The sequence below is a fragment of the Callithrix jacchus genome, chromosome 10 (assembly GCF_049354715.1).
Source record: "Callithrix jacchus isolate 240 chromosome 10, calJac240_pri, whole genome shotgun sequence".
NCBI lineage: Eukaryota > Metazoa > Chordata > Mammalia > Primates > Cebidae > Callithrix > Callithrix jacchus.
Genome location: NC_133511.1, coordinates 63,983,684 through 63,998,158, shown reverse-complemented (window position 1 = coordinate 63,998,158; position 14,475 = coordinate 63,983,684). Strand labels below are relative to the sequence as shown.

Sequence of the window (14,475 nt, the reverse complement as noted above, 5' to 3'; positions counted from 1 at the left end):
AATGAAGAATCAGCAATAACTAAGGGCAAAACAGCCAGTTAGCATCAAAATGGCAGTATCAAATTCACACATAACAAAATTAACCCTAAATGTAAATGGGCTAAATGCACCAATCAAAAGACACTGACTGGCAAATTGGATAAAAAGCTAAAACCCATCAGTGTGCTGTATCCAGGAAACCCATCTCACGTGCAAGGATACGCAAAGGCTCAAAATAAAGGGATGGAGGAAGATTTACCAAGCAAATGGAGAGCAAAAAAAGCAGGAGTTGCAATTCTCATCTCTGATAAAATAGACATTAAAGAAACAAAGATCAAAAGAGACAAAGAAGGTCATTACATAATGGTAAAAGGATCAATACAACAAGAAGAGCTAACGATCCTAAATATATGTGGACCCAATACAGGAGCACCCAGATATATAAGGCAGGTTCTTAATGACTCACAAAGAGACTTAGACTCCCACATAATAATAGTGGGAGACTTTAACACTCCACTGTCAATATCAGAGAGATTAACCAGACAGAAAATTAACAAGGATATCCAGGACTTGAACTCAGACCTGGAACAAGAAAACCTGATAGGCATTTACAGAACTCTCCACCCCAAAACCACAGAATATACATTCTTCTTAGCACCACATCACACCTAGTCTAAAATTGACCACATAATTGGAAGTAAATCACTCCTCAGCAAATGCAAAACAACTGAAATCATAACGAACAGTCCCTCAGACCATAGTGCAATCAAGTTAGAACTCAGAATTCAGAAACTAACTCAGAACCGCACAGCTTCATGGAAACTGAACAAGTGGCTCTTGAAAGTTGATTGGATAAACAATGAAATGAAGGCAGAAATAAAGAAGTTCTTCAAAACAAACGAGAACAAAGACACAACATACCAGAATCTCTGGGACACATTTATAGCAGTCTCTAGAGGAAAATATATAGCAATATATGCCCACATGAGAAGAGTGGAGAGATCCAAAATTGACAACCTCTTGTCAAAATTGAAAGAGCTAGAGGAGCAAGATCAAAAAAACTCAAAACCTAGCAGAAGGCAAGAAATAACTAAGATCAGAGCAGAACTGAACGAGATAGAGACATTAAAAACCCCTTCAAAAAATCAATAAATCCAAGAGCTGGTTTTTTGAAAGATCAACAAAATAGACCACTAGCCAGACTGATAAAAAAGAAAAGAGAGAATAACCAAATAGATGCAATAAAAAATGATAAGGGGGAAATCACCACAGATTCCACAGAAATTTAAACTATCATCAGAGAATATTACAAACAACTCTATGCACATAAACTAGTAAACCTGGAAGAAATGGATAAATTCCTGGACACTTGTGTCCTCCCAAGCCTAAACCAGGAGGAAGCCATAACTAAGAACAGACCAATAACAAGGTCTGAAGTCGAGGCAGCAATTAAGAGCCTACCATACAAAAAAGCCCAGGTCCAGATGGGTTCCCAGCCAAATTCTACCAGACACACAAAGAGGAACTGTTACCATTCCTTCTGAAACTATTCCAAACAATCCAAAAAGAGGGACTCCTTCCCAAATCATTTTATGAGACCAACATCATCCTGATACCAAAACCTGGCAGAGACTCAACAAGAAAAGAAAACTTCAGGCCAATATCCATGATGAACATAGACACAAAAATCTTCAATAAAATAATGGCAAGCCTATTGCAACAGCACATCAAAAAGCTTATCCACCATGATCAAGTAGGATTCATCCCGGGGATGCAAGGCTGGTTCAACATACGCAAGTCTATAAACATAATTCACCACATAAACAGAACCAAAAACAAAAACTACATGATTATCTCAATTGACGCAGAGAAGGCCTTGACAAAATTCAACAGCCCTTTATGCTAAAAACCCTCAATAAACTCGGTATTGATGGAACGTATCTCAAAATAAAGCTATTTATGACAAACCAACAGCTAATATCATACTGAATGGGCAAAAATTGGAAGTGTTCCCTTTGAAACCTGGCACTAGAGAAGGATGCCCTCTCTCACCACTTCTATTCAATATAGTACTGGAAGTTCTAGCCAGAGCAATCAGGCAAGAAAAATAAATAAAGGGCATTCAAATAGGAAAGGAGGAAGCCAAACTGTCTCTATTTGCAGACGACATGATAGTATATCTAGAAGACCCCATCGTCTCAGCCCAAAAACTCCTGAAAGTGATAAGCAACTTCAGCAAAGTCTCAGGATGTAAAATCAATGTGCAAAAATCACAAGCATTCCTATACACCAATAACAGACTTAAAAACAGCCAGATCAAGAATGAACTGTCATTCACAATTGCTACCAAGAGAATAAAACACCTAGGAATACAACTCACAAGGAACGTAAGGGACCTCTTCAAGGAGAACTACAAACCACTGCTCAACAAAATAAGAGAGGACACAAACAGATGCAGAAACATTCCATGTTCATGGTTAGGAAGAATCAATATCATGGAAATGGCTATACTGCCCAAAGTAATTTACAGACTCAACGCTATCCCCATCAAGCTATCATTGCCTTTCTTCACAAAACTGGAAAAAAACCACCTTGAACTTTATATGGAACCAAAAGAGAGCCCGCAAAACCAAGTCAATGCCAAGCAAAAAGAACACAGCAGGAAGCATCACACTACCAGACTTCAAACTATACTACAAGGCTACAGCAATCAAAACAGCATGGTACTGGTACCAAAACAGAGATATAGACCAATGGAACAGAACAGAGGCCTCGGAGGCAACACAACCTATCTACAACCATACAATCTTTGATAAACCTGACAAAAACAAGCAATGGGGATAGGATCCCCTGTTTAATAAATGGTGTTGGGAAAACTGGCTAGCCATGTGCAGAAAGCAGAAATTGGATCCCTTCCTGATACCTTACACTAAAATTAACTCCAGATGGATTAACGACTTAAACATAAGACCTGGCACCATAAAAACCCTAGAGGAGTATCTAGGCAAAACCACTCAGGACATAGGAGTAGACAAGGACTTCATGACAAAAACACCAAAAACATTGGCATCAAAAGCCAAAATAGACAAATGGGACCTAATCAAACTCCACAGCTTCTGCATGGCAAAAGAAACAGTCACTAGAGTGAATCGGCAACCAACAGAATGGGAAAAAGTGTTTGCAGTTTACCCATCTGACAAAGGGCTGATATCCAGAATTTACAAAGAACTCAAACAGATTGACAGGAAAAAACAAGCCCATTTCAAAATGGGCAAAAGATATGAACAGACACTTTACAAAAGAAGACATACATGAGGCCAATAAACATATGAAAAAATGCTCATCATCACTGGTCATTAGAGAGATGCAAATCAAAATCTCATTGAGATACCATCTCACGCCAGTTAGAATGGCGATCATTAAAAAATCTGGAGACAACAGATGCTGGAGAGGATGTGGAGAAATAGGAACACTTTTACACTGTTGGTGGGAGTGTCAATTAGTTCAACCATTGTGGAAGACAGTGTGGCGATTCCTCAAGGCCTTAGAAATAGAAATTCCATTTGACCCAGCAATCCCATTACTGGGTATATATCCAAAGGACTACAAATCGTTCTACTATAAGGACACATGCACACGAATGTTCATTGCAGCACTGTTTACAATAGCAAAGACCTGGAACCAACCCAAATGCCCATCAATGATAGACTAGACTGGGAAAATGTGTCACATATCCACCATGGAATATTATGCAGCAATCAAAAATGATGAGTTCGTGTTTTTTGTAGGGACATGGATGAATATGGAGAACATCATTCTCAGCAAACTGACACAAGAACAGAAAATGAAATACCACATATTCTCACTCATAGGCGGGTGGTGAACAATGAGAACACATGGAGACAGGGAGGGGAGCACTATACACTGGGGTTTATTGGGGGAATAGGGGAGGGACAGAGTAGGGGGAGCTGGGGAGGGATAGCATTGGGCGAAATGCCAGATGTAGGTGAAGAGGAGGAAGACAGCAAATCACTGCCACAGGTGTACCTGTGCAACTGTCTTGCATGTTCTGCACATGTACCCCAAAACCTAAAATGCAATTTTAAAAAAAAGCAAAAATATATATATAAAAAATGACTAAAAATACAAAAGAATTAGTCAGGCATGGTTGTGCATGCCTGTAATCCCAGCTATTCTTGAGGCTATGGCAGGAGAATTGCTTGGACCGAGGAGGCAGAAGTTACAGTGAGCTGAGATTGCAACACTGCACTCCAGCCTAGGCAACAGAGCGAGACTGTGTCTCAAAAATATATATAAATAAATTAAAAATAAATAAATAAAATGGAAAACAAAAACAAAAAAAGGAGATCTGAAGTTAAGGCAGAAATTAGGAGTCTATCACACACAAAAAAAGCCCAGGTCCCGATGGGTTCACAGCGGAATTCTACCAGACATGCAAAAAGAAACTCTTACCATTCCTTCTGAAACTATTCCAAATAATCCAAAAAGAGGGAATCCTTTCCAAATCATTTTATGAGACCGACATCATCCTGATATCAAAACCCAGCAGAGACTCAACAAGAAAAGAAAACTTCAGGCCAATATCCATGATGAACATAGATGCAAAAATCTTCAATAAAATACTGGCAAGCTGATTGCAACAGCACATCAAAAAGCTTATTCACCATGATCAAGTAGGATTCATCCCGGGGATGCAAGGTTGGTTCAATATACGCAAGTCTATAAATGTAACACATAAACAGAACCAAAGAGAAAAACCACATGATTTTCTCAATTGATGCGGAGAAGGCCTTTGACAAAATTCCACAGCCCTTTATGCTAAAAGCCGTCAATAAACTTGGTATTGACAGAACGTATCTCAAAATATTAAAAGCTCTTTATGACAAACCAACAGACAATATCATACTGAATGGGCAAAAACTGGAAGCATTCCCTTTGAAATCTGACACTAGACAAGGATGCCCTCTCTCACGTCTCCTATTCAATACAGTACTGGAAGTTCTAGCTAGAGCAATCAGGCAAGAAAAAGAAATAAAGTATATTTAAATAGGAATGGAGAAAGCCAAATTGTCTCTATTTGCAGATGACATGATAGTATATCTAGAAGACCCCATTGTCTCAGCCGAAAATCTCCTGAAAGTGATAAGCAACTTCAGCGAAGTCTCAGGATACAAAATCAGTGTGCGAAAATCACAAGCATTCCTGTACACCAATAACAGACTTAAAGAGAGTCAAATCAAGAACGAACTGCCATTCACAATTGCTACAAAGAAGATAAAATACGTGGGAATACAAATAACAAGGAATGTAAAGGACCTCTTTAAGGAAATCTACAAACCACTGCTCAATGAAATAAGAAAGGACAGAAATAGATGAAGAAACATTCCATGTTCATGGTTAGGAAGAATCAATATCATGAAAATGGCCATAGTGCCCAAAGTAATTTACAGATTTAACACCATTCCCATCAAGCTACCAATGACCTTCTTCACAGAACTGGAAAAAAGCACCTTAGACTTCATATGAAACCAAAAGAGAGCCTGCATAGCCAAGTCAATTCTAAGCAAAAATAACACAGCGGGAAGCATCACACTACCAGACTTCAAACTATACTACAAGGCTACAGTAATCAAAACAGCATGGTACTGGTATCAAAACAGAGATGCAGACCAATGGAACAGAACAGAGGCCTCGGAGGCAACACAGCATATCTACAACCATACGATCTTTGATCAACCTGACAAAAACAAGCAATGGGGAAAGGATTCCCTGTTTAATAAATTGTGTTGGGAAAACTGGCTAGCTATGAGCAGAAAGCAGAAACTGGATCCCTTCCTGACACCTTACACTAAAATTAACTCCTGATGGATTAAAGATTTAAACATAAGACCTAATAGCATAAAAACTCTAGAAGAAAATCTAGGCAAAACCATTCAGGACATAGAAGTAGGCAAGGACTTCATGACCAAAACACCAACAGCATTGGCAACAAAAGCCAAAATAGACAAATGGGACCTAATCAAACTCCACAGCTTCTGCACGGCAAAAGAAACAGTCATTAGAGTGAATCGGCAACGAACAGAGGGAACAAATTTTTGCAATTTACCCATCTGACAAAGGGCTGATATCCAGAATTTACAAAGAACTAAAACAGATTTACAAGAAAAAAACAAGCCCATTCCAAAATGGGCAAAAGATATGAACGGACACTTTACAAAAGAAGATATACATGAAGCCAACAAACATATGAAAAAATGCTCATCATCACTGGTCCTTAGAGAAATGCAAAAATCAAAACTACATTGAGATACCATCTCATGCCAATTAGAATGGCGATCATCAAAAAATCTGGAGACAACAGATGCTGCAGAGAATGTGGAGAACTAGGAACACTTATACACTGTTGGTGGGAGTGTAAATTAGTTCAAACATCATGGAAGACTGTGGTGATTCTTCAAGGATCTAGAAATAGAAATTCCATTTGACCCAGCAATCCCATTACTGGGTATATATCCAAAGGACTATAAATCGTTCTACTGTAAGGACACATGCATATGAATGTTCATTGCAGCATTGTTTACAACAGCAAAGACCTGAAACCAAGCCAAATGCCCATCGATGATAGACTGGACTGGGAAAATGTGGCACATACACACGATGGAATATTATGCAGCAATCAAAAACGATGAGTTCGTATCCTTTGTGGGGACATCGATGAACCTGGAGAACATCATTCTCAGCAAACTGACACAAGAATAGAAAATATGGAGAGAGATCCAAGATGGCTGATCACTAACAGCTTAGGATTGTAGCTCCCAGTGAAAGCTCAGAGAACGAGAGGACGCCATACTTTCAGACAAATTTTCGTCGCTCACGGACCAACAGATTTCTAGTGGAGGAGCCCCACAGGTCACCAGTGCGACTCCTGTGGCCGGCGCAGCGGTTTTGCCGGCGCCTTGGCGTGGCAGCTCTTCATGCAGAGTAAACAGGACTGGTTCCCTTACCGACCGGTGTTTGGAGCTCTGGGAAAGCAGAGCCGCTTGTTGCAGATTCAAGAAGGAAGCCAGACCAGAGATTCCTGGGCAGAAGAGCACCATGAGTCTTATTGCTGCTATTTTTGCTGGTGCAGTGGGTTGCTTGAATCCTAGCACTGGGAATCAATAAATTGGACGTCGACTCAGAAACCTAATTAGAAAGGTGGTAATTGTAAAGATGACAGATGGATAAATTAATAATAAAGGAAAAAAACCAGCCTAAGACGGCCGAGCATACCCAAAGTCAGAACCCCTCTCCCTCTACAGGGGATTGCAGTTCCTCATCAGCAACGGAACAAGCCCTGATGGAAAAGGACTATGTTCCATTATCTGAAGTAGGCTTCAGAAGGTGGATGATAAGAAACTTCTGGGAATTAAAATAACTTGTTCTAACCCAATGTAAAGAAACTAAGAACTTTGAAAAAAGGTTTGACGAAATGCTGAAAAGAACAGACAATACAGAGAGGAATATAAATGAACTAACGGAGTTGAAAAATACAACATGAGAACTTAGTGAAATATGCACAAGTTTAAATAGCAAAATGGATCAAGCAGAAGAAAGGATATCAGAGGTCGAAGACCAACTTAATGAAACAAAACGACAAGACAAGAATAGAGAAAAAAGGATGAAAAGGAATGAGCAAAGTCTCCAAGAAATATGGGACTATGTGAAAAGACCCAATCTACGTTTGATTGGTGTACCTGAATGTGATGGAGAGAACCAAGCTGGAAAATACTTTTCAGGGTATTATCCAGGAAAATTTTCCCAATCTAGCAAAGCAGGACACTATTCAACCCCAGGTAGTACAGAGAACACCACAAAGATATTCCTCAAGAAGAGCAACCCCAAGGCACGTGATCGTTAGATTCACCAGGATTGAAACGAAGGAGAAAATACTAAGGGCAGCCAGAGAGAAAGGCCAGGTTACCCATAAGGGGAAGCCTATTAGACTTACAGCAGATCTCTCAGCAGAAACCCTACAAGCCAGAAGAGAGTGAGGGCCAATATTCAACATACTTAAAGAACAGAACTTTCAGCCTAGAATCTCATATCCTGCCAAACTAAGCTTTACAATTGAAGGAAAAATAAAATCTTTTATGAACAAGCAAGTACTCAGTGATTTTATTACCACCAGGCCTGCTTTACAAGAACTTCTGAAGGAAGCATTATACATAGAAAGGAACAACCAGTATTAGCCTTTCTAAAAATATACCAAAAAGTAAAGAGCATCAACATAAAGAAGAATTTACATCAATGAATGGATAAAATAGCCAGTTAACATCAAATGGCAGTAACCCTAAATTTAAATCGACTAAACCCCCCAATCAAAAGATACAGCCAAAACCTAACAGTATATCCAAAGATACACAAAGACTCAAAACAAAGGGTTGGAGAAAAATTTACCAACCAAATGGAGAGCAAAAATAAATAAATAAACAAAAAGCAGGAGTTGCAATTCTCACATTTGATAAAATAGATTTCAAAGCAACAAAGATACAGTGGTAAAAGGATCAATGCAACAATAAGAGATATTAATACCCAGATACATAAGACCCATAACGAGATTTAGACTCAACGAGACAGAAAACTGGTAAGGATATCCAGGACTTCAACTCAGATCCGGAACAAGTAAACTCAATAAATATTTATAGAGTTCTCCATTTTAAATACACAAAATATTGATCGGCCATTATTAATACCCATTTTTAGAATGAAGCAATATTCCTGTTCTTTCTCCCTCTTTTTCTTCCTCTTTCTTCCTCTCCTTCTCTCCTTTTTTTACTTTTCAACATCCTAGTTCCTCACCTCTACTCAATACATTCCTCTGAACAGCTGATTCCTTGTGATTCTCCCATCCCACTGAAACCTCCAATCCATTAAAAAATAAAAAATAAATTTAAAAAAAGCTTAATAAAAAAAAGAATGGAAAATGAAATATTGCATGTTCTCACTCATAGGTGAGTGTTGAACAATGAGAACACATGCACAGGGATTAGAGTACTACACACATTAGTCGGCTGCGGGGAATAGGGGAGGGACAGTGGGGGTTGGGGAGTTGGGGAGAAATAGCATGGGGAGAAATGCCAGATATAGGTGAAGGGGAGGAAGGTAGGAAATCACACTCTTACGTGTGTACCTATGTAACTATCTTGCATGTTCTTCACATGTACCTCAAAACAAAATGCAATAAAAAAATTTAAAAAAATATTTTGAAGATTGCTGGCATAGAAAAATGTTATGACATAAAAGTATTATGTAATATGATCCCAATTTTATAAACAATAGAAAAACTACTGAAAGGAAGTACATTTTGCCTCACACCTTCCCTTCCTGTCTTGCAGGGTTTGAAGCCTATGGCCCAACATTATAACATCTCCCACCCACACAAATATTTTAAAGCCCTTCCCCTTATTTTCTCAGAAATTTCATTCCAGATGAAACTCAATTATCTGCCTGTCTTGTGCCAGAACTGGCTAATATTACTCATAGCAACGAATATCTGAAATATTCACTCAATGCTACAAGATAATGTTATTACATTTCCCTAACAATTTCATTTTCCATTAAAAGAACAGTTTAGAATCATAGAATTTTAATAGTAGAAAGATTTTTGAAATTTATTTTAATCCACAGATTTTATAAATGGAAAAACAGGCATAGAGAGTGGAAGTGACTTGACTAGAAGTTACATAGAAAGTTAGGGACAGGATTAGGATCTGAATTTTTTGATATCATATTTAGTATTCTTTTGTTTCCTTCACTCATCTTAGGGCTTTGTTTTGCATTGATGGTGTTAGGAATTTAAAAGGTTTATGTTTTTGGTAGACCTCCCTGGATTTCCTTTTAGTTTATTTAACTAATTCTTTTTTGCTTTCACTAACTGATATCTATGGTTGCTGGTAATCCTGGAGAAGGTGAAATTAAAACAATTCTTAATTTTTTCTCTTGGTGTTTTTCTACTTTTTCTAAACATATAATATATTTTATATTAGAAAAAATAATGCTAGTGAAAGAAGAATGTATTCATCTATTATTCATAAGTAAAAATACTTTTTTGTCCTAGAAAATAAAACCAAAGACAAATGTTTGTTCACCTGTAACTTTGTTTATAATATGAAACACAAACAGCTTAAATGTTAGGTAGTAATATCAGCTAATTTGGACTTTATAATATAAATGATATATATACATATAATATAAATAATAAATGTTTTAGTTATAAATACTACCTTTGTTTCTCCTTTATTCCTTGTTCCAGTGAATGGAATCACCTTACACTCAAAGCCCAAAAACCTGGGACTCATCTTTAATTTTTCCTGCTTTCTCACCTCTGCAACACTAAAACCTTTTTATTCAACTTTCATAATACTCTTGAATCCATCAATCTCTACCTGTCTCCATTGTCACTACCTTAATCCATCATCTCCACCACTGTCTCTAACTCAAATTCCTGTAACTTTTTTCTAATTGGTGTCCCTGCCTCCTGCATCCATTTGTCACACTGGAGCAGAACTACTTTTCCAACAAACAAAATTAATTATTTTCATTCTTTGAGCAATGTTGCTAGATCTTATACATGTGTTATGGATGAGCTGTGTAAAAGTTGTTTAAAACACAGTTCCCACTCTTCAGATAGCTTGTTACTTTTGAAACCACTTTAATATTTCCCATAGTTCCAGCTCATAAATTTGAACCACAACCTTTGTGATCTGTAACTGCCAACCTCTCCAGAGTCATCTTCAGACCCATACCTTATTTTCCCCTGAACTCTGCTCCTTTACGAGTCATAATTTTGTTGGTTATGCTTTTAAAATAAGACTTTCATATTTGGGCTGGGCATGGTTGCTCACACCTTTAATCCCAGCATTTTGGGGAGGCCAAGGCAAGAGGATCATCTGAGCCCAGGAATTTGGGACCAGTCTAGTCAACATGGTGAAACCCTTTCTATATAATTTAAAAAATAAAAAATTAAAAAAGACCTTCATATTCATACTCAGATTTGAAAGTCTCTCCTCTTTAAACATACATTCAGTTCAATTTTGTCCCTTTAAACAAATAAACAGGCAGCCAACATCTAGAATCAAGACCTTTCTTCTGAGCTACAGATTTGTACTTCTAGTTGCCTGATTGACATTTCCACTTGGCTATATCACACGTCCCTCAGACTCAAAATGTTGAAAATTGTATTTTTTTTTTTTTTTTTTTTCAGACAGGGTCTCACCCAGGCTGGAGTGCAGTTGCCCGATCTCAACTCACTACAACCTCTTCTCCCCCGGGTTCAAGCAGTTCTCCTGCCTCAGCCTCCCGAGTAGCTGGGATTACAGGCACCTGCCATTGTGCCTGGCTAATTTTTGTATTTTTAGTAGAGACGGGGTTTCACCATGTTTTCCAGACTGGTCTTGAACTCCTGACTTCATGATCCACCCACCTGGACCTCCCAAAGTGTTGGGATTCGAGGTGTGAGACACCGTGCCCGGCCAGTGTTTTTGTAATCTCTGTAAACTGTGTTGCCATCCACTGAACTGTTCAGGCAAAAAACCTGGAGCCATCCTTTACAATTGCTTCTCCCTCACCTCTATATTAAATTGATCACAGGTACCAGACAACTAGAGATAGTGCCTATACTCTAGGGCCTGCTGAAATTATTCAAACTAGCCAATCCTAAACCTCTTTACCCTGCTTTGCCTTGCCTTTCCCATGGAAAGCATAATAAAGGCTCTTACCCACACTTTTCCCTTGTTGCTTCTGCCTCCTGACCTCAGTCCTTCCCTGTGTGACGATGTGTGACATGGCAAGGTTTACGCCCTCATCTTGGGAAGTGTGAATAACAAACTATCTTTTCAGTGGCAATTGTCTCTTCATCTATTGGCCACAGCGTACCTGAATAATAATAAAACCTACATTTTAAAACATACCATGACCAAGTTTAAACCTTTTCAATGGCTTACCATTGCTTTTCAGATGAAATTAGGAATTCCTTTCAATCTAAAATATTTTGCCTGATCTGTTTGCTCCTTATCTCTTCATCCTCATTTTATATCTCTTCTCTCCCTCACTAAATAAGTTTCAACATTGTTGGGCTTTTAGTTCTTCACTTTTTTTTTCTTACCACAGGACCTTTGCATGTGCTGTTTCCTCTACTTCAGCTTCTCCTCTTCCCTCAGTCTTGCTTTATCTTAATCACTTCTGCACATTTTTCAGGTTTCGTTTTATGTGTCACTTCTTCAGTGAAGGTTTCCATAATTCCCTAAGTTAGGACGCCTATTTTGTGATTGTGGTATTCTGTGCTTATCCTTTATAGCACTTATAATTATAAGTAAATATTTATTTGTGCAATTAACTACTTAATGTCTCTCTGTACTGCAAGATTATAAAGCAACATGAGGCTAAGGACCATTCTGTCTTCAGAACAGCATAATGCCAGACACCTAGTAAGTGCTTAATAAATATTTGCTCAATCTCTGAATAAAAGAATAACAACTGTTTCAGCTACCTTTCATGGGTTGTTTAGATAAGCCTATGAGATAATACAGAGAAAGTAGATCTTTTAATATCCTACCGTCTAAATATATAAATAGAAAGTCTGCAAAAACCGGTCCTTTAGTTACCTCAGTAAATTATAGAAATGTCAAATGGCTATAGTAATATTCTACTAACACATGAAAACTGAAAAATAAGGAAGACAAAAGACTAACATTCTGCATATCATAAAATTTGTGGTAGATTTAGCTACAGTATACCATGATTCTCTGCCAGCTGTTTTGAATGTTTAAAAGTGATTCAAGGGAAAGGTTTTGGAGGCAACATAATATAGGGGTATGCTCTGGAGTCTGCTGAAACTCTGGCTCTGCTACTAATTACCTCTGTGATCTTGGACAAGTTACTGGAACTATATCAACTTCAGTGTTCTCATCTTGAAATGGAGATAATAATAGCACTTACCTTAGAACTGTAAAAATTAAATAAGATAATGACTAAAAACAGTTAACTTTAAAACCTTGTATAAATGCTGTTATTTTCATTATTCTAATAATTTACCAGAATACATCATTCACTCTACATAAGCTCCCTTCCTACTTCCTAGAATGTCTTTCTCCACTACCCCATTTCATTTCATTCCTGCCATCACTTCTCTGGCTTCTGTGTGCCCCTTTTGTTGGAATCTTTACTCTATATTCAATCGTGCTTTCATTCCGTAACCTCTAATTAGAATGTGAACTCCTTGAGGGCAGTGACTGTGTCTTATAATTGTATCCTCAGCTCTTAACACACTACATGGCACGTAGTGGATGTTCTATTAAAGAATTAATTAAATGTGTATCCAGTGATAAATAGACTCTGTAAGATTGGTATCTACGATACCTAGCTTAGTGTCTAGCTTGCAGTTTAACGTATAAGGACTGTAATTATTATTACTATTATTATCATTGCCAGTAATAATAAACGTTATTTTTAAGAGGCATACTTTACTTGGATTGATAGATACAATTATTTTCCTGGTCATTAATATCTCTTTTTATGTATGTTAGTGGACACTTTATCCATTTAACGTGATATAAGAAGGATGGAGTTGCAAAAGAATACTGATAGGACCTACAGACCTGTAGATGATGGACATTATTTTTTTCTGGAGGTGCAGTATCATAGTTTATCATACCAGATGATACAAGCAGCACTATCTGCCCTTCAGGACTAGTGAGTCAGGCACCCTGCTTAGGTTAGGGCACTCGGATGATAACCTTATTTGTTCAAAAACAGTAAGCTACATATATTCAGAGTAAATTTGATGATAAATATGTAAAAATAATTAGTAAAAGAAATAAAATAAGAGCTGAAACCTTTTTTTTTTTTGCTGCGACAGGGTCTTGCTCTGTTGCCCAGGCTGGAGTGCAGTGATGCAATAACAGCTCACTGCAGCCTCAGCCACTCAGGCTCAAGCGATCCTTTCACCTCAGCCTCCCAAGTAGCTGGGACTACAGGCACATGCCACCATGCCCTGCTGATTTTTTTTTTTTAAAGTTTTTGTAGAGACAGAATATCACTGTGTTAATCAAACTCCTAAGTTCATGTGATCCTCCAACCTTGGCCTCCCAGAGTGCTGGGATTACAGGTGTGAGCCTCTGTGTCTGGCATAAGGGCTGAAAATCTTCATCATTTTGATATTTTATTTTGATTTGCATAATGATTGCTACTCCATGATATTCAATCCTGTTATCTATCTTTGTTTCTTATAGCTGTTGGATGAACTCCCAATGATATACAGCTGTTGCATATTTGTGTACTGCATGTAAGTAGTTTTAAAGTTTCATTGTTTGATATATTTTTAAATTTATATTCACCTCATAGTAGATTAATATAACTAACAGATTTCTATTACTAGGAGATTGTAATAATGTAGAAGATTATATCTTTTATGATATCAATGTAGAGTATAATTTC

General features: G+C 37.7%; 1 protein-coding gene across 5 annotated transcripts in view; it reads left to right on the top strand.

The window, feature by feature from the left end:
- ACER3 (alkaline ceramidase 3) overlaps positions 1-14,475 on the top strand; it is a 204,996-nt gene that overhangs the window by 135,173 nt on the left and 55,348 nt on the right. For all 5 annotated transcript variants that reach the window (XR_013523230.1, XR_013523229.1, XM_078340158.1 and 2 more), the window contains one exon: positions 14,271-14,323. Coding sequence is in view for 3 of the 5 variants with exons in the window: in XM_002754801.7 (XP_002754847.1) it covers positions 14,271-14,323 (53 nt within the window). In the remaining 2 variants the exon portion in view is untranslated. The remainder of the gene's footprint in view (positions 1-14,270; positions 14,324-14,475) is intronic.